At 42.8% G+C, this 22,986-nt stretch overlaps 1 protein-coding gene across 1 annotated transcript in view; it reads left to right on the top strand.

Moving 5' to 3' along the window:
* Positions 1-17,096, top strand: part of LOC114616489 (growth factor receptor-bound protein 10) — a 104,922-nt gene extending 87,826 nt beyond the window's left edge. Inside the window, exons 7-17 of the mRNA XM_028761941.1 lie at positions 696-811; positions 1,458-1,526; positions 1,850-1,987; positions 2,572-2,682; positions 3,481-3,579; positions 9,053-9,130; positions 9,678-9,794; positions 10,530-10,596; positions 10,791-10,878; positions 13,307-13,400; positions 13,978-17,096. Of these exons, the coding sequence (XP_028617774.1) occupies positions 696-811; positions 1,458-1,526; positions 1,850-1,987; positions 2,572-2,682; positions 3,481-3,579; positions 9,053-9,130; positions 9,678-9,794; positions 10,530-10,596; positions 10,791-10,878; positions 13,307-13,400; positions 13,978-14,124 (1,124 nt within the window). The 3' untranslated portion in view covers positions 14,125-17,096. The remainder of the gene's footprint in view (positions 1-695; positions 812-1,457; positions 1,527-1,849; positions 1,988-2,571; positions 2,683-3,480; positions 3,580-9,052; positions 9,131-9,677; positions 9,795-10,529; positions 10,597-10,790; positions 10,879-13,306; positions 13,401-13,977) is intronic.
* The last annotated feature ends 5,890 nt before the right edge of the window (positions 17,097-22,986 follow it).

The raw sequence follows: 22,986 nt of genomic DNA, 5'->3' as shown, positions 1-22,986 counted from the left end.
CATTCTGGCTTTTCAGGAGTTCTGTGGAAGGAACTCTGATCTCCATTCCACAACAGAAAGGCACAGATCTCTGAACATGTTTTTCATATCAGCAGGAAGCAGGCTGAGTTCTTCATACTCCCTGTAAAAGCAGAGGTTCAGAAAAGGGACTAGCCAGCCTTTCCAGATCCTTATATAAGGTGTTCTAAGAGATGTATGTAATCTCTCTGGTGAAGGCAAGAGGTGGATAACCCAGCTGGTGTCTTCATTCCTGGCCAGTGCTGACTAGCGAGGTGTAAACAATGAGTATGATGTGTATCCCATTGCTTGTAGCATCTCACTACAGGTCCCCTGGTCTTACTACCTGTGTGCCCTGGGGTGCTTCCTGCCCTACCTCTTGAAAGTCCCCTTTACTTGCTGTCTTTGCCTTTCCTTTGCCTTTAAATGAGAGTTGAAATTTTGTAGTATAAGGGCAAAATCATTTGTGACTCTCTCATTAAAGCTGTGTCAATTCCAACTGAAAAAGAAATACACACATGCCTGTACTAACCCAAACTTTGTGTTTTAGTGAATTTTTAAGGCCTCTTTTAGTGTATTGTCAGCGAATTAAGTTTTTCTCCCGACAGACTCATCTCAGTGCTTAAACCCAGCCTTTGACCTTGTAAAATTGCCCTGAAGTTTCTGTCACATCTCACATGTGATGCTTCTCCCTACAGAGAGGTGCCTGGAGGACCATGAGATTGTGGTCCAAGTGGAGAGCACCATGCCAAGTGAGAGTAAATTCTTATTCAGAAAGAACTATGCCAAGTACGAGTTCTTTAAGAATCCAGTGGTAAGTATCCTGAAATCTTGGAATTTTAGATTGAATAAAACTTGATTATCAGATGACGAGCTGAGACTTATAGGTATGTGGGTTTAAGAAGCTGGGTCACTATTCAGTTAAATAGGCCTCACAACCCAATCATCACTAGATGTCCTTCCTCAGAGGGTAGAGATGGTCATACTGGAACAAATTAATCAAATATTCAGCAACTAGCAGATACTCTCTTGATTATATGTTGGTATACTGACATCAACACCTTGATTTTTTTTTTCCATTTGTGGGGAGGTTCCTGTCATGTGACACAGTAGCAAAGGGGCTTTCATGACTTCTGAGCCTTTGGTCTTTTCCTGAGTCACCGAGCAGACTGACGGTCAGCTCGGGGAAACCAGTGTCTACTTCTGGTTCTGGTTCCACTTCACTGTTTTCTTGAAAAGAAAGAAATGTAATAGTTCTGGGTAATTCAGCAGAACTGCAGTCACTGTGTTATTTATTTATTTATTTATTGGCTTGCTTTTGGTTTTCTTTTGTACAAGTTTTGATAAAAGAATGAGAAGGATTGTTATCTAAAATACAAATGGATAATGATCATACCTGGAGAAAATTTAATATTGTCAGACATGTGTCTATAGTGCCTTTTTTTCTCCCTCTCTCTCAGAACTTCTTCCCGGATCAGATGGTCACTTGGTGCCAACAATCCAACGGTGGCCAGGCGCAGCTTCTGCAGGTACTAAGCAAACACTGGGTTCTTGCTGAAATAGACTTGCTGGAAGGTTGAGATAAGGAGCAGATTCCTGAAAAGGAAAGCAGCAGCATTCCTACTACACCATAGTGGGAGCCATTTGCTTCTTTCTGTTTCAATACTAATTGCTGTGTTCTACACAACACCAGTTTTGTTGGGATTTTAAGAAGTTTGAAGGAAGAAAATTTTGCCTAACCTTCCCCAGAGTATTTTACTGATTCAGAAAATGTCAGCTATATATAATAAGATATCTGCTTTCATTATTCTATGTGTGTATTGCCTAATTTTAAAAATGTATTCCTTCACAGAATTTTCTGAACTCCAGCAGCTGCCCTGAGATCCAGGGCTTCTTGCAGGTGAAGGAGGTAGGACGTAAGTCCTGGAAGAAGCTGTATGTGTGCCTGCGCAGATCTGGCCTCTATTACTCCACCAAGGGGACTTCAAAAGTAAGTTCTAGAACATTCCACTTCTCCCTGTGCTAGGTGTTCTTGCTGTGGCCTTGGGCTTAATTTTTAAAAGTCCCTGAACCTCTTTTATGCTAGTGTTCACTAATTAATGATCAATTTATATAATAATTGTACACACAGTACTGGTCTATCAGAAATTGGATGGAAACATACAGGGCAACAGCTCCTGTTCCTCTAGGATGGTCAGCCCTGGATCCCTGCTGTGGGTTGATTATAGATACTCCTGGCTGACTCAGTCAATGCAGGGGTGTACTTGGTCTTCATAATTTGGAACTTAGATCCAACCTGGCCATAGGATAGGTACTGGATTATTGTCCTGTATTCATGAGCAAAATATGGCTTTCACTCTACTGGAGCAAATTTTAAGAATTGTATAGTTCATAAAAACAATAGTGAGTCTATTGTAACACAAAGCTGGCATTTGTGGCTTATGCTGTTGTTGAGATTCCATACTGTCCTTTCAGTTCTGTGTATGTGACCTGGGGAAAAAGGTGAGCTTTTAGCATTATAGACTTTTTTCCAGAAAATGTGACCTCACAGTTCACTTGACTGCTGTTTTGCAGGAACCCAGACACCTGCAGCTGCTGGCTGACCTGGAAGAAAGCAGCATCTTCTACCTGATTGCTGGAAAGAAGCAGTACAACGCACCCAATGAACATGGGATGTGCATCAAGGTACTGCACAGAATGCTGTCCATTTGCTGGGACTGGGAGCTATGCAAAGGCATTTTCTCCTGGCCAGTATTTATTTGGTTGTGGATCCTTCTGCTCTAAACAGAAAACTTTCAATAGCCTGGGTGCTTGGTAGACACACACTCTATGGAGCACTAAGAGGCCTCGATGACTTAAGGCCAGGTAGCCATTAGCCCTCCTGCACTGGGTACAGCTTTTACCTGGTCATAGTAAGGAGAAGCAGAAACTGGTTAAGGAAGGGACCCTTGACCTGACACCTGATTGCCTGCAGCTATTAAGTGTACTACACTGTCTATGTAGGCTTCTGATCATGAGGATTGACCATGATACTGCCTACCCGCTATATGTGTATATGAGAACACTGTCACATGGATATAGATGTGTGCCTGTAGTCAGAACACACAGATGTGAATGTGTACATGGGTGCAAACAATGCATACTTGCACATATATGCACACACACCACAGCCAAGACCATGTTCTTTTTCCTCTTGGTGAAATTGTGGCAGTGTTGATTATCATGGTCATGACTACTATCTCCTGAACACTTATGCATGACCTGTTGTAATCATTTTATAGTCACTGTCTTATTTAATCTCCATGGATACTTGGGAGATAAGAGCTAGATCAGCTTCCTTGCCTTTGCGCAGATAACCAGTGACTAGTTGTACTTGGATCTCACCATGGTGTATTGGCTTCTAAGGTTTGAGGACAGCCTTCTCTAACATTGGGTGTATGAGTTCACACTGTTTCACTGGTTGGCTTTTTGTCTCTCCTGTAGCCAAACAAAGCGAAGACTGAGATGAAGGAGCTTCGTCTGCTCTGTGCCGAAGATGAGCAGATCCGTACTTGCTGGATGACAGCCTTCAGACTCCTCAAGGTAACATGACTCAAGGCTATAGTTGGTTGCACCTCATGCAGAACAAGCAACTGGATGTGGGTCCATCCTGGCACAAAAATGCTATGTCGTTTCTACTAAATGTGATTTATCAACTGTAGTTGTATATTCTTCTACATAAGGGCTCAGACCACTAGAAACGGTAGAAACAGGTTTTCCGGCTTGAGCACTATCAAGTGTTGACGTAAACTGATTCCTTTTTGGCTATCGATGGAGTTCTGTCCATTGTAGATCTCTTCTACAAGATGCCCCTAGTCAGTGGAGACAGCCAAAAATGCCTCTAGATGTTTTCAAATGTCCTCTGAGCATCAGGGGGTAAGAAATTTCCCTGTAGTAGACAACTCTCAGTTCTAAGCCTGTTCAAAGTCTGTCATCAAACTGACATGATATAAGCTAGCCGTGAAAGGAATACTTTGTATATGTTAAAATAATAAGATTTCTAGGTTTGTTACGCATGCCTAGAATCCCAGCAGTTAGAGGTGGAGGTAGGAAGATGGTTGAGTTTGAGGACAGCTTAGACCTTATTCAGAAACCCTTTCTTTAAAAAAGGAAAAAGAAAAAAAAAAGGAAAAAGAAAGTTGATCAATGTTTTAGAAAAACTATTAGTTAAAAAATAAGTATGTGGGGCTGGAGAGATGGCTCAGGGGTTAAGAGCACTAGCTGCTCTTCCAGTAGGTCATGAGTTCAATTCCCAGCAACCACATGGTGGCTCACAACCATCTGTAATTGGATCCAATGCTCTCTTCACATAAAATAAATAAATAAATCTTTAAAAAAAAAAAAAATAAGTATGTAACAATATTAGGATGTCCTTCATTTTTGGGTAGGAGAAAGGCATTGCTGTGCTCAGTGGAACAGATTTACTTAGTGGACAATGCAGGACGTAGAGTCAGCTTTTTTTGCTCTTCGTCACTTCTTGGACATAGGACTGTACTAGAGGGTTAGAAAGTTGTAACGGTTACCTACTTCTCTTCTCCTCCTTTTCTGAAAGTTTCTTAAACTGATGTAAAAATTTCCCCCACAAAATGTCTTGCTGAATCAGCACAAGAGCCTGTCATTGTGGTTGCTTTGGTTTTAAATTACCCCACCCTAAAAAGGCAATTAGGTTCATGTTCTGCAAGACAGCAGACCACCAAGAGGCATAAGGAGCCTCCTCTGCAAAAGCACTTTGACAGTAGGACCAGCATGTTGGAAACAAAGAAGAAATTCACTGCAGTGCTCTGAAGCAGCTAAATGTGGTGATCAAAGTCCTTTCAGCAGTGAGAAGGTTATGCAGAACAAAAGACTGCTCTGGGTATAAAGAGGTCAGAGAAGCCTTGTGGGGGCCTAGCCTGACTGCCAGGGAGAGCAGCAGACTAAGAACCACAGAATGACTTGGGTGGCTTAGTGTCAGCAGCCTTTCCTTAAGTATCTCCCCTTGGTTGCAAGCACTCACTCACTCCCTGGTTCCACACAGGAGTCTCAGTTACTGAAAGGAGGTGTCTCCTGACTATGGCAAAAATGAAAGATAAGGCCAGTAGGATGAATTGGGCCTCAAGCCAATTGTTCTCATAAGGAAAGTACAGCTTTGTAGTCCTTCAGACTGAGATGATGGCCACCTTACCTAATGATATTAAAATACCCTTTGTTTTGTAACCTATTGAGACCAAGTGGAAGGATTCAGTTAATTTTTTGTGCATAGATGTTAGTTATCTTAACTTGTAAGTCAGCTGTTCAAACCTTAGGCAGTTGGAGTTTTCCCCTCCCCCAAATGTATTTCTTTGTCATATATATATTGTAAGCTTTGTGGGTTTAGAACTTTCATTGCATTTTTTCCCCTAAAGAGGCCAAAGCTAGTGGTTTTCAAAGATTTTTATAGCAGAATGTTTCCTCATTTTAGGGCAGAATCTGTAACTGCCCAATATAACAAACAAATAAAAAGCCTGATTTTTTTTTTAATGTGCCGTATTAGAGTATTATGAGTTAGGAGGAATCTCCAGTCTCAGTGGCTTGTAACAATGAAGACGTATTCCTTACCCTTGGCCTGCTAGAACTTGGCAAGGAATGTAGCCACAGCCTGGGTTTCCATGACCTGAAGAAGGGACAAGAGTCCGACAGTTAGATGTTCAAGCCACTTCTGATCCAGGGGCATGAGCCATCTAATCTTGAGCCTGGTTGTACTTAATAGATTTGCTTAACACCTATGCTAAATAGGGTGTGCCTTCCATTAAATTACAGCTCCCTCCTGTTTAAAAGCATTTCTTTAAATTTGTCTTATATTCCTGGAGTTGAGGTGCATTCTCTGAAGCATTCTTTGACCATGACTCTAAAGCTTTTTTTACCCTTGCACAAAGCAGTAAACTTGCCTACTACCTCACTTAAGAACCTATGTGTCTCACTGAGTTAGTAGAGAAAGATCTGTCCTTTTATTCGACGTTTTGGGTCTTCTAGGGTTAATGGCCAGAATAGAAACTAGGTAATAAAGGAAATCTGTCAATGCACAATAGATTCGCAAAGCAAATGGATTCCTTTCATTAGATCCCCAAACTCAACCCCATTTGTAATGTTAAACTCCTGTGAACTTTATTGATGTGCTTATGGTTCTTTATTATGTTAATTTATTAATTAGTTTCTTTAGGGGAATGTGTGTGGGCATGTGTATAGAGGTCAGAGGACAACTTGGGGTAGTCTTCTCCTTCACCATGTAAGTTCTGGGGACCAAATCCCGGCTTGGTGACAAGCACCTTTACTCCCTGAGGCATCTCGCCAGCCCAGAAGGATATTTCTTTACATGGCAAGTTCTGAATGTGGAGACATGGCTGTTGTCTCTTTACACAAAGAAACAAAACAGTCCACTGTTACCTTAATCCTCTGCTGTTTGGGAGAGTCACATTTAATGTGATGTGAATAGGGAGTGAAAGGCTACACGGCAATGCAGCAGGAAACATTGTTAGAGCACACAAAGGAAATCACCGTAATTGGACTATACATGTATCTTTAAAGCCCAGTCACCTAAAGTAAAAGGGAAATGAAAGAACGTAACTCTGTAGACAGCTGCTACATAAATGGCTAATGGCTTAACCACTTAAAGAGGTTGTATGAATACAGCTACCACCGTGTGGGTCCTTATATTCTTAAGTAGAAACAGTGTGAATTTGTAGTCTTTAAACTAAAACCAACAAATGTGAAAACAGTCTATTTCCTTAGTAACTGAGATTTTAAAAAATATATTAAAAAATTCAATGCAAATAAAGTATAATTTTATACCTACTTATAGAAACGATCTATTTAAAATAATTCATAGATCAAGGAGAGAAGGTAAAAGAAAATCAGAAGATATATCAGTTGAGTAATTATAAAAGTACCACAAATTCCAGTTACAGCAGAATAACTGTAACTTGTACAATTCCAGATGAATGACCCTTCTCCAAAATACTTGGCACCAGAAACACTTTGGCTTTTGGCTTTTTGTGACCCAGGAATATTTGTCTAAACATGAAATACATTTGTTTCATACATATATTTTACACATGGCCTGAAGTAATTTTACATATTTGCCTAGACACTGATCTCTCACATTCAATCCCAAAATCAAATTTGGGATTTTCTACTTGAGACGCTATATTGTTGCTCAAAAGAGTACATATTTTAGGTTTTCTTATTAGGAGTGTCACTGGGTATTGTGGGGAGAGGCCCTCTAGATTTCCCTCCCCTTCATTAATGAGCTAGGGCTACAAATTTAGCAAAGCTTGTATATGCATTATTATAATGAAAGGGATAATAATTAGTTGTGAGTTGATGGCCTGAAAGTAACCCTGAAGAGAGGAGTCAGGTACATATACAGTACTTGACCCTACTGACAATAATGTGTGATAATTCACCCAAAGCTTTACTGATCAGGTAAGCTCACCCAGACCTTAGTGTAGACCCCAATTTCCATGCATTGTTGGCCATACAGACCCATCACTTATGTGGCTGGTCTTAGTCCCTAGCATGGCCCCAGGCCCAACATGAGTCACATTCTTAACATAGGCTCTGTGGTCTGGCCTAGGGCCCCCAGTTAAGCACATATATCAGGCAGGCCATTCTAATGACTCAGAGACCACTGTTCTCCAGTGGGTACCCCAGTACAACAACTTGCAACTTTTTAACTTACTAAAAAGTCATGTTATTTGATCCCTTCACCACAGATAGGCTGACATAAGAGCTGTCTTCGTGTCCTATACCACCTATTTGAAATATTCTTGTTGCGGATAGTCGTTCTCTGCATACTAAAATCCCCTAAGACATCCTGCTGCTGTGCTTTATATATTCACATTTTATTTTAATCTGCATGTTTGCACTATGATTTTTCCCCTGAAGATGCATTGTTTTCTGGAACTAGAAGAAGTCAGCTCTAGTGTGGACCCTAGAAACTCTTAGTCTTGCCTCCATTAGTGAAGGAACAGCTCACTAGGAGCAGTAATTTCTCACTATCCTTTGTCTTGTGACTCATTCATGGAAAAATGTCAACTGTTTTTGTTTTGATATGTTTTCTGTCTTTTTTTTTTTAGCAGTTTTCTTATGATGTGCCTGATTTATATATTCTCGACTCTAGAGTTTGGTTATTTTCTTAGCAATAGGAGGAAATTCTTGGTGATTTCCACTTCAGACACTTGTCTTGCCCTGTCCCCTCTCTTCTCCTCTCACAGAAGTGGACTTCCACTCATGGAGAATGTTTTTGTCATGTTGTACATGTTTGTACTTTAGGGAGGAGTGTCCCTATAGGACCAAAAGCTGAAAGAGAGCTCATCCCTCATGAAGGAAGGACAAGAGGGTGGTGCAGCCACTTCATAATTTTATTTCCTCTTTCTTGTGCCTTCTCACTTGCTCACTCTCAGAATTTTCTAATTTGGTGTTTTGCATAAATAGTTTGGGAGTGGTTTGGGGGCTGTTCAAAGTATATGAAACCTGGAGACTCTGGAGACCAGCTTTAGAACTAGCTGGCTGTGTGTTGTAGGTCCTGAATGCCTCTCTTCTCGTGACCTTGGACCACTTGCTCCCTTGTGTTTCTGTGCCGTTATCTGTAGAGTGGGGCTAATGATAGTATATTGATCATAAAAATGGGTAGTAGCAAATGCAGTAGATCACTTAGACTATTCTATTTGACTCATGCAAATCTCCAGAAAGGTAATTACTCTTGACCTTGGTATTATGATAGGTGTTGTTGCCCTGTTTGTTTCCCTCTCCCAACATTCCCAGAACAGTCAGCAACCCCCTCTTCCAGGATAGAAGTTCTGAGGCAGAACTCAACAGAAGCTCACTATCCCCCGAGTGTTATGTCCATGGCGGCCGGGGGGGGGGGGGGGGGGGGGCTTTCGCAGAGAGTACTCCGCTATTGTGCATCAGAACTGCCCTCCCAGCTGTGGGGTTTGCTGTGGACTGGGGCTATGGAAGCTCTCAGGTGCTGGTACTAACGCTAGTCTTTCCTCTTCAGTATGGAATGCTCCTGTACCAAAACTATCGCATCCCGCAGCAGAGGAAGGGTCTGCCCCCTCCTTTCAATGCACCTATGGTAAGTGGTGGAGTCAGGGCCCTCAAGAGTCAAGGCTGTGGGAACCTCATTGCAACATGCCTTGCCTGTTCCAGAAATAAGGGGAGCCATCTTTCTTATCTTTGGCTTTTGTTTTGGAACCCATGGATGCTGAAGCCATTCTCTAGTGAAGATACTGAGAGTATAACCACTCCTGCTCCCCAAAGCACAGAAATGCACCATATTATCAAATTGTGATTTTAAAGACCCTCTGGTACTTACTCCCAGGAGAGACAGCAAGCTATAGTCTTGTGTCTACTTCCCTAAACTAATGCCCCCAAGCATTGTCTTCAGTGAAGAATTGGAGATGATCACCTTCCTTCTTTCCTTTCCTTCTTTTTAAACAAAGCCCGAAGCCATTTTTAGTGTGGTTCCATTTAGATAACTAAGCTTTCAATGTAAAACAGGGAATTCTGTAGCACCCTTCCTGGTGTCTTTATGATTGTTTCATGGTGGGAGGGAGGTCTCTTTGACATGTTGCTCTGGCTGATTCCCCTGCATCTTACAATCTGTGGCCTTTGCTTTACAGCGCAGCGTTTCTGAGAATTCTCTTGTGGCCATGGATTTTTCTGGACAAGTTGGAAGAGTGATTGATAATCCGGCTGAAGCCCAGAGTGCTGCCCTGGAAGAGGGCCATGCCTGGCGTGTAAGTCACTAACCCCAGTCTGGTTGAAACTGGTTACACACATACTCCCAAGTTTTGCCAGGAGAATGGCTCTGCTAGTGTTGGTGGAAGGAACTATGGGAGTACGTGCAGGAAGCGGCTGGCCCCAAAGGTCCCCCATGCTGTCAGCCCTCCACACCAGTCTATCCTGAGCTGTTCCTGTGATAAATTACTAGTGGCTATTCGTGGAGGGCACGGGGCCAGACGTTCACATGAGGACTCCACGGGGAACAGTTCTCTTTCTAAGCTCAAATGCTGAATCTGCAGATGGAAAGATTATCTCCCATCTCAGGTTTCCCTGAAATTTAAAGACCATGTGCAGAACACCTGCCCAGGGCTCTGCTTAGAAGACATTCCCAGTCCTTCATCCATAGTGTGGGAAAAGGGCAAAAGTCTTCAGTACAGGGACTCAGGAGAGCAGTGTTCTGAAAACTGTCGGAGCTTAAAGTGCTAGCCTGTGCTGCTCTGCTGAGTCTCCGGGATTTTTATCCTAAGTAGTCTGGATAAGAAACATGTTACCACAGCCACAGTTGGCTAGAAATAACCAAAATGTATTCTATTTACCATTTTGGCCAGTAACCTCTTTATTCTCCATAGTCAGGTAGTGTCATTGGAGGCTGAGGGTTAGGGAACACTGCTCAGCCACCCTGTCCTGGACAGTGGGTGCCTTGGTATGTCAATTTCTCATCTTTGCTGATGTAAGCATTTCTATTACAGAAGCGAAGCACTCGCATGAATGTCCTAAGCAGCCAAAGCCCTCTTCATCCTTCGACTCTGAATTCAGGTAAGCATGTCTATAAAGGCGAAGACCTCTGCTCTCTGAGCCTTTCTTAAACTGTGCACAATGCACAGGCAGAGCTACCTCTGCTTCCACGCTACGAGAGCTGAGCTCCAAGTTTGTCAGAGTTGTTTTCTTGGCTCTTGAGGGTCTCTATAGAGGAGCCATGTCTTACCCTCCATTCCCCATCTCTCCTGCAGTGATTCACAGGACTCAGCATTGGTTCCATGGACGTATCTCCCGCGAGGAGTCTCACAGGATCATCAAGCAACAAGGTCTCGTGGACGGGTAAGGAAACTGGACCAGTTAAATCTATGACCTGTTGAGGTCTTAATGTGCTGAACACTTGCTCTGCCTCACACAAGGACTCACAATTCCCTAAAGAAACTAGCTCAGAGGCAAAGTATGATCCCTATGCCAAGTTAAGGGCAGAAGTGATTTCCAACTGTCCTGTCCTGCAAATATATACATATGTGCCCTCTACCTCTTCACTGAAATTTCAATAGAAAAGAACAAGGCTGGTTATTTTTACTTTTTAAGGCAGTAAACAAAGAGGAAAAAAATAAATCATCAACACCTTTTTATTTATACACTTTATAAATCCCCTTTTATGAGAGCAGCCTCAGACAGCTGTGGTTTAGAGCCACAAGAGGCTTGCATCTTACAGTTATGACTGCTCAAGTAGATTGTCTCACTACTAAGCCACTCTGGACAACAGAGGATGTGGATGATAGCAGCCATTGGCCAGAGTGACTAGGTGACTGAACGCATGCATGTAGCAGGTTGACCTGCAAGCATTCACATCATTAGCTGTCACAAGGTAACGTCAGGGTGCAAGCTGTATCACAGCACAGTTATCCCAGGGGCCTCTCCTAGTCCTTGCCTTCATCTTGTCCCAGCACCCTATCTACAGACAAAAAATAGTAGGTAGATAAATGACTGAGGCAGGGACCACCATCTTGTCCCTGGTCAGAAAGGAACACTCTAGCTCCCTGGTTTCAGTGTGAATAACCATGTTCTTTTCATGGCATTTTGTCATCTTACCTGCAGTGGAACATGTTCCATGACAATAGCACCCATGATTATGTCCTCCCTCCACCTCCCCCCACCCCCACCCCAAAAAGTGGTTTACAAAACAATGGGCTTCATTACAGAGTTTTAATATATACCTGTTATTGTACTTTTTCCATATTTTTCCCTTCTTACTTTCCTTGTCGCTTGTCTTCCACTGGTCCCTCTCCTCCCTACCAAATAGGACTGGTCCCTCTTACTTTCATTGATTTCATGTGATCACTGTAGATACAGATAAAGATATATAGTTAAATAGGGATTCTGAATATGAGAAAAACATGCGACATATCTTAGGTCTGGGATAACATTTTCCCTATAAGCCTGGCTAAACTGTGCCATGGAATAATATGCTGGTGTGGATTTCCCAGTCCTATTTAACTGCCTTCTGTTCAAATATCACACTTTCCAAGCTGGTGACACCACTATTAGTGGTAGTTTGGTCTAATGTCTCAAGACATTTCTTCTTCATAATGCCAGTAGGGCTTGGAAACTTTCTTCTTTCCTAATGTGTTTAAGGTATGGGAAAGCATGAGTTTAGACTTCTTTGTGCTGTTCTATTTTAAATTTTATTTTGTAATTGTTTAGAGGTTGTAGAAAAGTTTCAGGAAAAATGCAGTCAACTCTAGTATATAACTTTACCCAGGACCACTGGTTAACAAGACAGCACATTCACTCTGCCATTGTTTATTTATTTTAATTATTTAAAAGTAAATTATAGATCAGTGTCCTTTTATTCCTAGTGGAAGCTTTGTGTGGTCTTACATAACCAAGGTGGCATTATAAAAGCCAGGAAGCTAACACTGATACAGTTGCCACTTATTCATTTAAATTTTTGTAGTACCCCCTCATTGCATGCTTCATAAGAAAACGAAAAAAATCCACAACCTTGGGTAATGCATCTAACATCCTCAAAGGCATTATAGTCGGTTCCTGTTGTGAGCAGACAACAGACCTGACAAGTGGTGTCTGGATTTACTCCAGGCAGTGTCCCATGGCTAGAGTTGGCTCATATATCTGGGGCAAGAGTACACAGGAAATGGTTCAGTAGCCTCCTCGGTGTATTCAGGCTGGAGACATCTCTCCTATCCCCATGGTGGTGATCTGACGCGGGATAAAGACAGTCTCAATTTGATTCCTGTACCATCAAGCTAATATGTTCCCTTTTGTAAAGAGTAAATATCAAGAAAAAGGCACAGTTGCAGTGGGAAATGTTTCTTTTCAAGCATGTATCCCCAGGTGAATACTTCCAGTCTTCCACTCCTCCCTTGTGTGCTCGACATCTTCTCTTTGTTGGATAATTGTGGCATATCCCTATCAACCTTTGAACACTTTCTGACTCTCTAATACAGAACATTGCAGTTCCATCTTTGTAGTTTCCCTGCCTTGCCTGAATCCATCATATTCTCAGGGCCCCTGGTTCCTTTCAGTGTTGAATGGCATCTAGACTACCTTCTGTGTGCTGCATCCACTGTAGCCACTGAAAGTCACTCAGGTGCCAGCACACCAAAGTGTCATGGCTGCAAGCCCATTTTTCTCAGTCAGTTCTAGCTGGTATACACATGCATACATGTATGTTCATACATGGACAATTCATTTGGGATTTTAAAAGGAATCAATAATAAATTGCTGGTTTTCCACTCCGCAGGCTGTTCCTTCTTCGTGACAGCCAGAGTAATCCAAAGGCGTTCGTACTGACACTGTGCCATCACCAGAAGATTAAAAACTTCCAGATCTTGCCTGTAAGTACCAATGCCTTTAACTTAGTCTCCCTTCTGAGTTCCCTGGTTCTATTTCTAATGCAGTTCCCAATTTAAACATAACAAGCTTATAGATGGGAGCCAACGGCTTCAAGTCTAGGGAAGCAGTTCTCAAGAGTCCCCAAGAGGGAATACTGCTGAGAGGCCACTGTTGCCGAGACCTCAGCTTATGTGAAACTATGTAGGAGTATCCAGGTATACTAGACTCTTGCAGCAGATTGGACATTGGCTCTTTTCTGCACAGGAATGGTCAGACCTGAGCCAGTGTGCCCCATGGCTGCTCAAAATATAAAGGAACTTGCTGATGGTTAAGTGGGTCCCAAGGGAGCTCATGGTCTTCTGCCCACCTGGTCATTGGATCATGAGACAGTTCTACCTGTGGTCTATTCCACTGTGCCATGACAGACCACCTTCCTCAGCCCCCTTTGCTTTCCTTTGTAAAGCACAGAACTTAGGAGACTGTCTGATGTAGTTTAACCCTCCCTGCAGTGCCACAGGTTATTCCCCAAGATCACACCCTCTAACATGGCAAGTGTTTTTGTTTTCTGTGTCTCCACAGTGTGAGGATGATGGGCAGACCTTCTTCACTCTGGATGATGGGAACACCAAGTTCTCCGATCTGATCCAGCTGGTCGACTTCTACCAGCTCAACAAAGGTGTTCTGCCCTGCAAGCTGAAGCACCACTGCATCCGCGTGGCCTTGTGACCTCCCTACCCGCTCACTCACAGAGGCTGGAGGCAGCAACACTGGAACGGAGAAGAGAGGCCTGCATGAGGGTGAGAACACACAACACCTACTCCCACCCAAGGACTCAGAACAACATGGCTTTTTGATCGGTACCAACCGACCTACATCAATTAGTTATTGGACTTCACAAAGATTTGCCGTTTCGGATCAAGCAGGACCACCTCCCTCTGCGTCAGCCATTTAAAATTGGGGGAGGGAAGAGATCCAGTGCAAGTGTGGGAAGAAACTGGAATGACGATTTTGATTAGGCCACGTAGGGTGAAAACCGCAGAGAAAATGATTGGAAATGAACTCTTGCCCTGGAATAACCTTGACAATTCAAAACGCGATGTTTACTTTTTGTATTGATCACTTTTTTGCACTCCTTCTTCGTTGTCAATGTTGTACTCGGCCTATGGTAGGAGAGGATGCTGTGGCTTTGCAACCCAGATGAGACAAAGAGTTTTTGAATTGGCAGGCTTCGGCCTACAAATGGCTCCCCAAAGTTTTCTAGATGGCATCCTGCTCTCTGCAGGCTGCAACAGTGTGGGTTTGGCTCCTACATTATAGACACCCCAGTCCTCCCCATTATACTTGAAAAGCGCTTTTTTTTTTTAAACAAAAAATAATAAAATAAAAGGTGTCATCCGCAGATGACACCAAGCATGTTTTGTGGACGCAATCAAGCTGCCACAGTCTGGTCATCGTTGTTGTTGTGCTGACGTCTGGTCATTTATTATTAGTGTGTCTCGTTCTCCACAGTGCCGGAGACCTCATAACTTTGGAAAACTCACTGTTCCCAGCACAGCACAGCTGCATGACCTCAGCTTCAGACTGATGTCAGCCAGCCTTCTTGGAACACATTGGTATTCATTGTGGATGCCACACAGTCCATCTGGGGTGCCCTGTGCCTCCCATTTTCACAGCCGCCCACTGTTGTAGAATAATCGCTGCCTTTACCCTCTGCAGTAGCCTCAGTCATTTCAGTTCTCCCACAGGGGTGGGATGGGGTGGGGGGGTGGGGTTAAAGGATCGAAAGAGAAAAATGCCAACTTGTTGGCCTTGTGCTCTGTCACTCTGAGCATTGATGTTGATAAAGAGAAGGAAACACTGCAGAGGCACAGCCTTAGGCTGGCTTTTAAGTCTTCGCTTGATGACCTCTGCACCCTACTGAAAACCCCCTAAGCCAGCAGGAGCAGGGTATGCAGAGGCTCTGCCTCTGCTGGCTTAGGGTGAGAAGTACCTCACAGTGGTTGTGAACATTGGACAGATTTTAGGAGCATGATGTTTTGCCTCCTCCTCTGAGAGAGGAGTCAGAAGGTGGCCGGAGTTATCATTGAGTCCCCTGAGCTCCATGGAGGACCCTCTGTTGTCCCCTTGATGATTTATCAGGCATGAGAGTAGCAGACAGGACTCTCTTGAGAAACACACAGACAATTGTGGTGAACACATTTCCTTTTTTGACACCACATAGGAAGTCTGCTACATACCTGAGCTAGCCACTAGATTGCCAGTCCCGACTCATTGAAGTGCTCCCCAGGGAGCCACTTCCGATTTTGCTGCGGTTGACGGCATAGTGGAAGATAGATATGACAGCGCTTTGTAAAGCAGACCAGCAAGAAGCTGGTCCACAGGATAGAAACACTGTAGTTCACAGACCACGCAACCGTGTTTCCACGAGATGTTATTACAACAAATGAAGAATTTTTTTCCTTTTTTTTCTTTTTAATCTTTTTGACTTTTTTTTAGTTAACCATTTTCTTATGCATAAGTGCTCAATTGCATTTCTCTTTCTTTCGCAGCTAGTTAATCGTTCAGTTGACAATGAGAGAATTCTCAAGTTCATACCTGGCAGCAGGCTCCCACTGATCTTCCCCTTAAAGACAGATAACGGACATTTCAGTTTTACCATACTCATTTCTTTTTGCTGACTTAAGGTCAGAACTTTACAAACAGACAATAAACAACCCTAGGGTTTCTTTTTCCAGTTTACACAGACCAGTCCCCACAGTGCATAATCCTTTTCTCTTTTGCCTCTACAGTAGAACAGCTAGGATGTGTATCTCATATTTATAAGTATGCATTTTATTTAAGAGGAAGTATAGGCTTGACTCTGGTTCACAATTTTGTACGTAGCTGGTTTGACGTAGTATTTTGTACTTCCCTTGCCGAAGTGAATTGTTGAAGGCTGCAACCCACCCGCCTTGAGTGTGGCAGACTTCAGTGGCCCAGAGCTCACCAGCCTTTGCACAGGCAGCTGGGAATTCCACCTTAAAACAGCTGGTCCCTAGGTTAGTGGGTACCCAGCCCCCCTAATCAGAGACTGAAGGACAATTGACTTTTATTTTTGTATTTAATTGACATGAATGTAAAGGGGACAGCTCAGGGTTGTTTTGGAGCCTGTTTGACTTTGTAATCTCTGCCTGTGATTTTCTTTTCTAAATGACAACTCCGTGTAACCACCTGGACTAAGTTGAGAAGGAAAATGCCAAATGCTTTGGGTTTTTAGTGTTTTAATAGGGTAGACTCTGTTATATTATTAGGTGTTAAGAGTTTCTGAACGTGTTTTTTCTTTTTTCTTTTTTTGTTTGCTTAAACTTTGAAGAAATATGTGCCTCAGCTTAGATGTTTTGTCTTCTCCTTTCTGCACTTAAATACCTGACAGTCTGTCCGATCGCTGTGCCTCCGAGAGCGCTACTAGCTCATCGTAGATTTGTGATGTCATAGTGCAAAATGCAGTGACCGGAAAAATGACCTGACATGTAAACGTTTCAGGGAATGCAGAGGGTGTTAATTAATAGACAAAACCTTTATCCCGCGTGCTTTGCTTCACTCTGTGCTACATAGCTCTTTGGCTCGTGAACCTAATTGTAAACTTTCAGGTATTTTTGTACAAATAAGGGACTGATGTTCTGTTTCTTGTTATTAGAAATAAACATTAATAAAGCGTTCTTGGTGTCCTGTCGTTTTTATTTTTTACGCCGATATCTAAAAAACTGGGCTTGGGGCGGGTAAGCTTGGTGGGTGAGAGTGACAGTTGTGGGCACAGGAGACTCGGACGTCAGATCCCCAGTAACTGTGGAAATTAGGCAAGGGGTGAACCCCCTCAGCTAGGCCAGCCTCTACCTGTCCTTCCTCCCACAAGAAAGAATCACAGGCTTGGGCTGGAGAGATATGGATAAAATGCTTGTCACACAAGATAAAGTTATGTGTTTCAACTGGGTGGCAGCACATGCTTTTAACCCCAGCACTCGGGAGACAGAAGCAGGCAGATCTCTGAGTTTGAGGCTAGTCTGATCTACATAATGAGTTCCAGAACAGCTAGGGCTACACAAAGAAACCCTGTCATGGAGAAAGGAAAAAAAAAAAAAAAGGCTATGAGTTCCAGCCCTAGAACCCACAGAAACACGAGTGGTGCCATACAATTGTAATCCCAGTGCTAAGCAACAATACCTGGGGCTCCCTGGCACCTAGCCTAATTGAGAAGTTCTGGGTTAAATCAAAGAACCTGTCTCACAAAGTAAAGTGGATGGCACCTGGGGAATGACACCCAAGGTTAACCTCTGGCCTCCACACAAACAGGAACATCCTGTTCATGGACACCTATATACCCAGGACTATGTACAGGCATACACAAGGAATCACAAACCTTGGAAGGTTTCAGAAAGTCAGATATCCACAAAGTTTAACAAATGCCTCCAAAATTCACATTTGACAAGGCATTAGAACATCAAGGACCTAGGCTTTCTTGTCAAATAGGAAACTAAGAGGCCTTATAAAGACAACTCAGCAATTAAGGGCACCAGCTGCTCTCCCAGTTTGGCCCCAGCATTGACAAGATAACTTACAACCACCTATTAATTACAGTTCCAGGGAATCAGATTCCCTTTTCTGGTCTCCTCGGGCACCAGGCATGCACATGGTATACATACATGGGAGCAAAACATTTATACATACAAAATAGAATATATTATTGAAAGGAATTGTCAAATTAAGAAAATGGACACATAAGAAAAAAAAAAAAAAGGAAAAGAAAATGGACACACTCTGGCTATTGCTCACTGGAGGGCTCCTTGTCTTCATGCCTCCTCCACAACCTACCCCAGTTACCCAGAGAAAATGGATATTGTAACCTGCAATGTTTGGAAGACTTGTTCATTTAGTTTAGAGCACGAGTCCTTAGGACTATGGAGATGGTTCAGTGGATAAAGTGCTTGCTGTGTCAGCACAAGGAACCAGAGTTTATGTCTCCAGAACCTAAATAAAATTCAGGCAAATGTGGCAGCTCTGTAGTCCCCACATGTGTAGGGCAATGACAGAGTCTATGACAAGCAGGCTAGCCAAACTAGCCAGAATTGGTGAGCCATGGGTTCTGTGAGGGACATGGTTTCAGCAAACTTAAGTAGAGGGTGATCAAGGAAGACGACTGATGTCTGCTTTGGACCTTGACTTGCACCACTCACAATGTGAATCTGCCTTTGCTATAAACTGTCCTCACAAAAACAAGCAAATCTCAAAGGCAGGGCAATAACGAAGCACACCTCTATCCTATCATGACAAGCACTGTCTCACAGGTCTGATAGTTGGAGCCAAGGTGTGTACGGCACTACCAGACCACAGTTTCACTCCAAATAGCACAACAGAAGCCAAACACAGCACACATGGGAAGAAAAAAATCTTCAGAGCACAGTGTGAACCTTGATCTCACTGCTTCATAAGTGGTTAAAGTATATGTTCTGTGCCAATGCTGCACATACCTATAATCCTATAATACCAACACTTGGGAGCAGAGGCAGGAGGACAGTTCTATCAAGGCTAGGCTTAGCAACAAAGGCCAGAAGACAGCTTGGACTATCTCAGACTCTGTTTCAAAATATATTTTTTCAGTCAGTGACCATGAAAACACTAAAGTAGAAAATTCAGTCACACGTTGGCACTCTTTTGTATGTGTGTGTGTGTGTGTGTTTATTTTTTTTAAAATCAATTCGTAATTTTTACTTATTCATACAGGGGTTATAAACACAAAAAGGCAGGACGTAGGGAAGGGGATGACACCAAAGCATGTGTGTTCAGGGGGAGTACAGATATCTTTCAGGACAGGGTATCGGCTGGGTGAAGTTTCAGGGGACAGGTCACTATGACTCTGCCTATGATTCACTTTAGACCTCACTCTTAAAGATTGGGAACAAACAGTGGAAAATGCATCATAAAAAGTATCGATCTTTGTCTCAGTGCATGTTCTTTACGGTGATAAAACACCATAACCAAAACAACTTGGGGAGTAAAGGCTTTATTTCATTTTATAGTTGTCCATATGAAGGGAAGCCAGGGCAGGAACTCAAGACAGGAACTAAATCAAAAGACATGAAGGAACTGCTCACTGTCTTCTAGCTTGCTCAGTTTGCTTTCTTACACATGCCAGAACCACTTGCCCATGGATGGCACTGCCCACGTCAATCAAGAAAACACCACACAGACTTGCCTACAGTGTGATAGAGGCATTTTCTCAATTTGAAGTTCCCTCTTCTCAAATGACTTTGTGTCAAGTTGACAAAAAATTAACCAACACAATTGACTTCTTTTCACCTTGACACATGCCCTGGCCCTCGGGGATTCGACAAGACCTTACAAAAGGGGGCGAAAGAATGAAGGGACAAGAGACACAAGAAATGAGAGCAAGTCTGGGGTTCTGATCAAGCTCTGAAACTTTAATTTTGGGTGCAGGTTATAAAAATAGAGCAAACCGGGAAGTTTAGGCAAGGGTGATTGCTCAGGGCTATCTCACTATTGAATCTTCATTGTCTAAGACCATCCCACTGTCATATCCTTATTGCTCTAGACCATCCCACTGTCATACCCTTATGGCCCTAGACCATCCCATTGTTATAACCGGCTCCCAGGAAATGCCAGACGTTCTTTAAGTTCCTGGGGCCTGAGACCTGTGAACGTCCTTTCTTAACCTTGCACTGACTAGGCTTTCTAGAACAGCAGGTAACTTCCTGGGTTCTCTTAGGACAGCAGGTAGTTTCCTGGGTTTGGCTCCTGGCAGACACACAACCTTATCACTATTAAACCATAAATTTTCCTTTCTTGTTTGTCCCCAAGAATCCATGTTAATATCACAACATAAAACAAAGCAGAACTTTATAAAGTCTTTAATACTTTAAAAGTCCAAGTTCTATTTAAAAAAAAAAAAATGTCTCTTTGAAAGTCCAAACTCCTAGGGCTACAGAGATGGCTCAGCAGTCAAGGGCACTGACTGCCCCTTCCAGAGGACTGAGGTACAAATCCCAGCATGGCAACTCACAACTGTATGTAACTCTAATATCTGGCACTCTCACATAAACATACATGGAGGCAAAATACCAATGCACATAAAATAAAGGTAAATAAATTTTTAAAAAATTTTAAACAGTCTAAACTCTCAACTGTGGGCTCCTGTAAAATGAAAAATAAGTTACATACTTGTATTCTAAGAGGAAAGAAACAAGACATAATCACAATCAAAACAAAACCAAAATTCAACAATATAAATTAAATCCTGTAGCTCAAAGTTGAGAATCTGGGAAGCACCTTCAAAATGACCTCTCCTAGTCTCCCACAAGGCCAAGTCTCAGCTGTTCTCTGTGAGCCTTCATGCCTTCAAAATCAGGAGTACCTAGGAGACTCTTACACATTATAGAGTTCAGCTGTCAGTGTGAAATGTAGCTCTGGTACTCTGTAGACCACAGCTTTTGTGTGCTAACCCTGAGGAAAGAATTTCAAAAGATCTCACTTCAGTGATACTAGTCTCCTCTAACGCTGATTTCCCTTAACCAGAACTGGTCTCTCAGCTCCAGCTGACCAGCAGCAATTGTCCAAATTAAAGCAACAGTCCTCAACCTGTGGAACATGTCTCCTTTAAGGTTGAGCAAAATGACGACCCCTTTACAAGAGTCACGTATCAGATATCCTGCATATCAGATATTTACAATTCATAGTAGTAGCAAGACTGTAGTTAGGAAGTAGGAACAAAAATAATTTTACTGGGGGTCACCACAACATAAGGAACTGTGTTAAAGGGTCAGCATTAGGAAAAAACATTAAGAACCACTGCAGTAAAGCAAAGGTTTCACTTCAGTGATCCTGATCTCTTCTTGATCACGGATGATTCTTCAGCTCTAGCTGACCACATACTACAGAGGATTACTTTAAATCTACCACATGAACTGCCCTGCTAGAATCTTTGAGAGACTCTCAAACTTCCTTCTGAAGCTTCACAAGCCAGGCCTCCATTGTCTGAGCTTTTTGCATTGTCTAAGCTCCCACAATAGTGTATTAAGCTCTGAGAACTCAAAGGCTTTTCCAGGCCAAAGTTCTTAACATGTCTACAATCAGTACCTCCCTCCCACCCCATACCCTGGGGTTGGGCTAGGGAACATGGTCAGATCTGTCACAGCAATAGTCCTGGTCCCAGTATCAATTGGTGTGATAAGACTTAAAGCATGACCAAAAGCAACTTGGGAAGGAAAGGGCTTTTTCAGTTTACAGTCCATCATGAAGGGAATCAGGGCAAGAACTGAAGCAAGAGACCATGGGGAAACACTGATTACTGACTGGCTTGCTCCTCCTGCCTTGTTTGATTTGTTTTGTTAATTTACTTTTGGTTTTTAGAGATGAAAATCTGTAGACCAGGCTAACCTCAAACTCACAGAGATCCATCTCTCCACCTCCCTCTGCCTCCCAAGTGCTGGGATTAAAGGTATGCGCCACCACTGCCCAGCTTGTTTGCTTTCTTAAACATCTCAGGACCACCTGGTCTGGGATGGCATCACCCATGGTACAATCCTGAGATTTGCCAGAGAAAAACCAATTTCACTATTCTGAGCCACATTTAAAGCAAGCTTTATTAAATATTAAATACTGACCAAGAGATGGACTTTAGTCAGGACCATTCCCTGGAATTTTCCAGCTGAATGGCCCCATATATAAGCAGTGACTTACTTCTAAAGAGAAACCTATAGGCCATGGTACTTTCCCATCAGGCTTTGGTTGCTTTTTATTATTTTTCCAGAACTACAACTCCCAATTTTTCAGGAAGTTATCTAGTCCTTTGGCAGGTGGAGCTTACAGGTTAGTTTTGAGCATTACAAATAAGCCCTCCCACATCAAACTTGAAAAAGCCCCCACAGACTTGTCTATAAGCCAATCTAATGGAGGCATGTCCCCAGATGACTGTTGACTGTAACAAACAGACTAGCTAACTAACTAACCAACCAACCAACACAGGCTTTATGTGTCATCCCATCATCTACCGAAGTGGTGAGGCCACTATCAGGGCCCTGGAGATCCAGTAGCAGTAAGATCAAAGTGACCAAAGAGAGTCATGCCACCAATCTCAGCCCCAGAAGGCATCCTCAGGATAAATGGCATGTTTTGAGAAGCCATGAAAGACTATGCATAGAAAAGGCAGTTGATGTCATTGTCCTTTTCTGGTAGATTGTTTGTTTCCTGGAACACAGGATACACCTCCAACTATAGGTTTGATTCCTTGAACTAATTCATGTATTACGTCTGGGTGTTTTGTTGTTGTCGTTTTGCTTTCATTTGGTTTATTTTTTTAAATAGTACTAGGGATTAAACCCAGCACCTCATGCATGCTAGGCAGGCACGTTACCACTGAACTATTTTCCCAAGCCCTTAGTTTGGTTTTAAAGAGCTCAATTGTTTGTATGTTGGATCACTTTTCCCTGCTGCTCCTGGCATGTGCTCTTCCCAAATCCTTTGGTACTCACGTCCATTCTCCTCTCTGCTACCTCCTCAACTGCTCCTTGATGTCGGTACACAAAATAAATCAGCAAG

This window comes from Grammomys surdaster, unplaced genomic scaffold, assembly GCF_004785775.1.
Source record: "Grammomys surdaster isolate TR1022 unplaced genomic scaffold, NIH_TR_1.0 332313, whole genome shotgun sequence".
Taxonomy (NCBI): domain Eukaryota; kingdom Metazoa; phylum Chordata; class Mammalia; order Rodentia; family Muridae; genus Grammomys; species Grammomys surdaster.
This window is presented reverse-complemented; position numbering and strand designations above follow the sequence as displayed.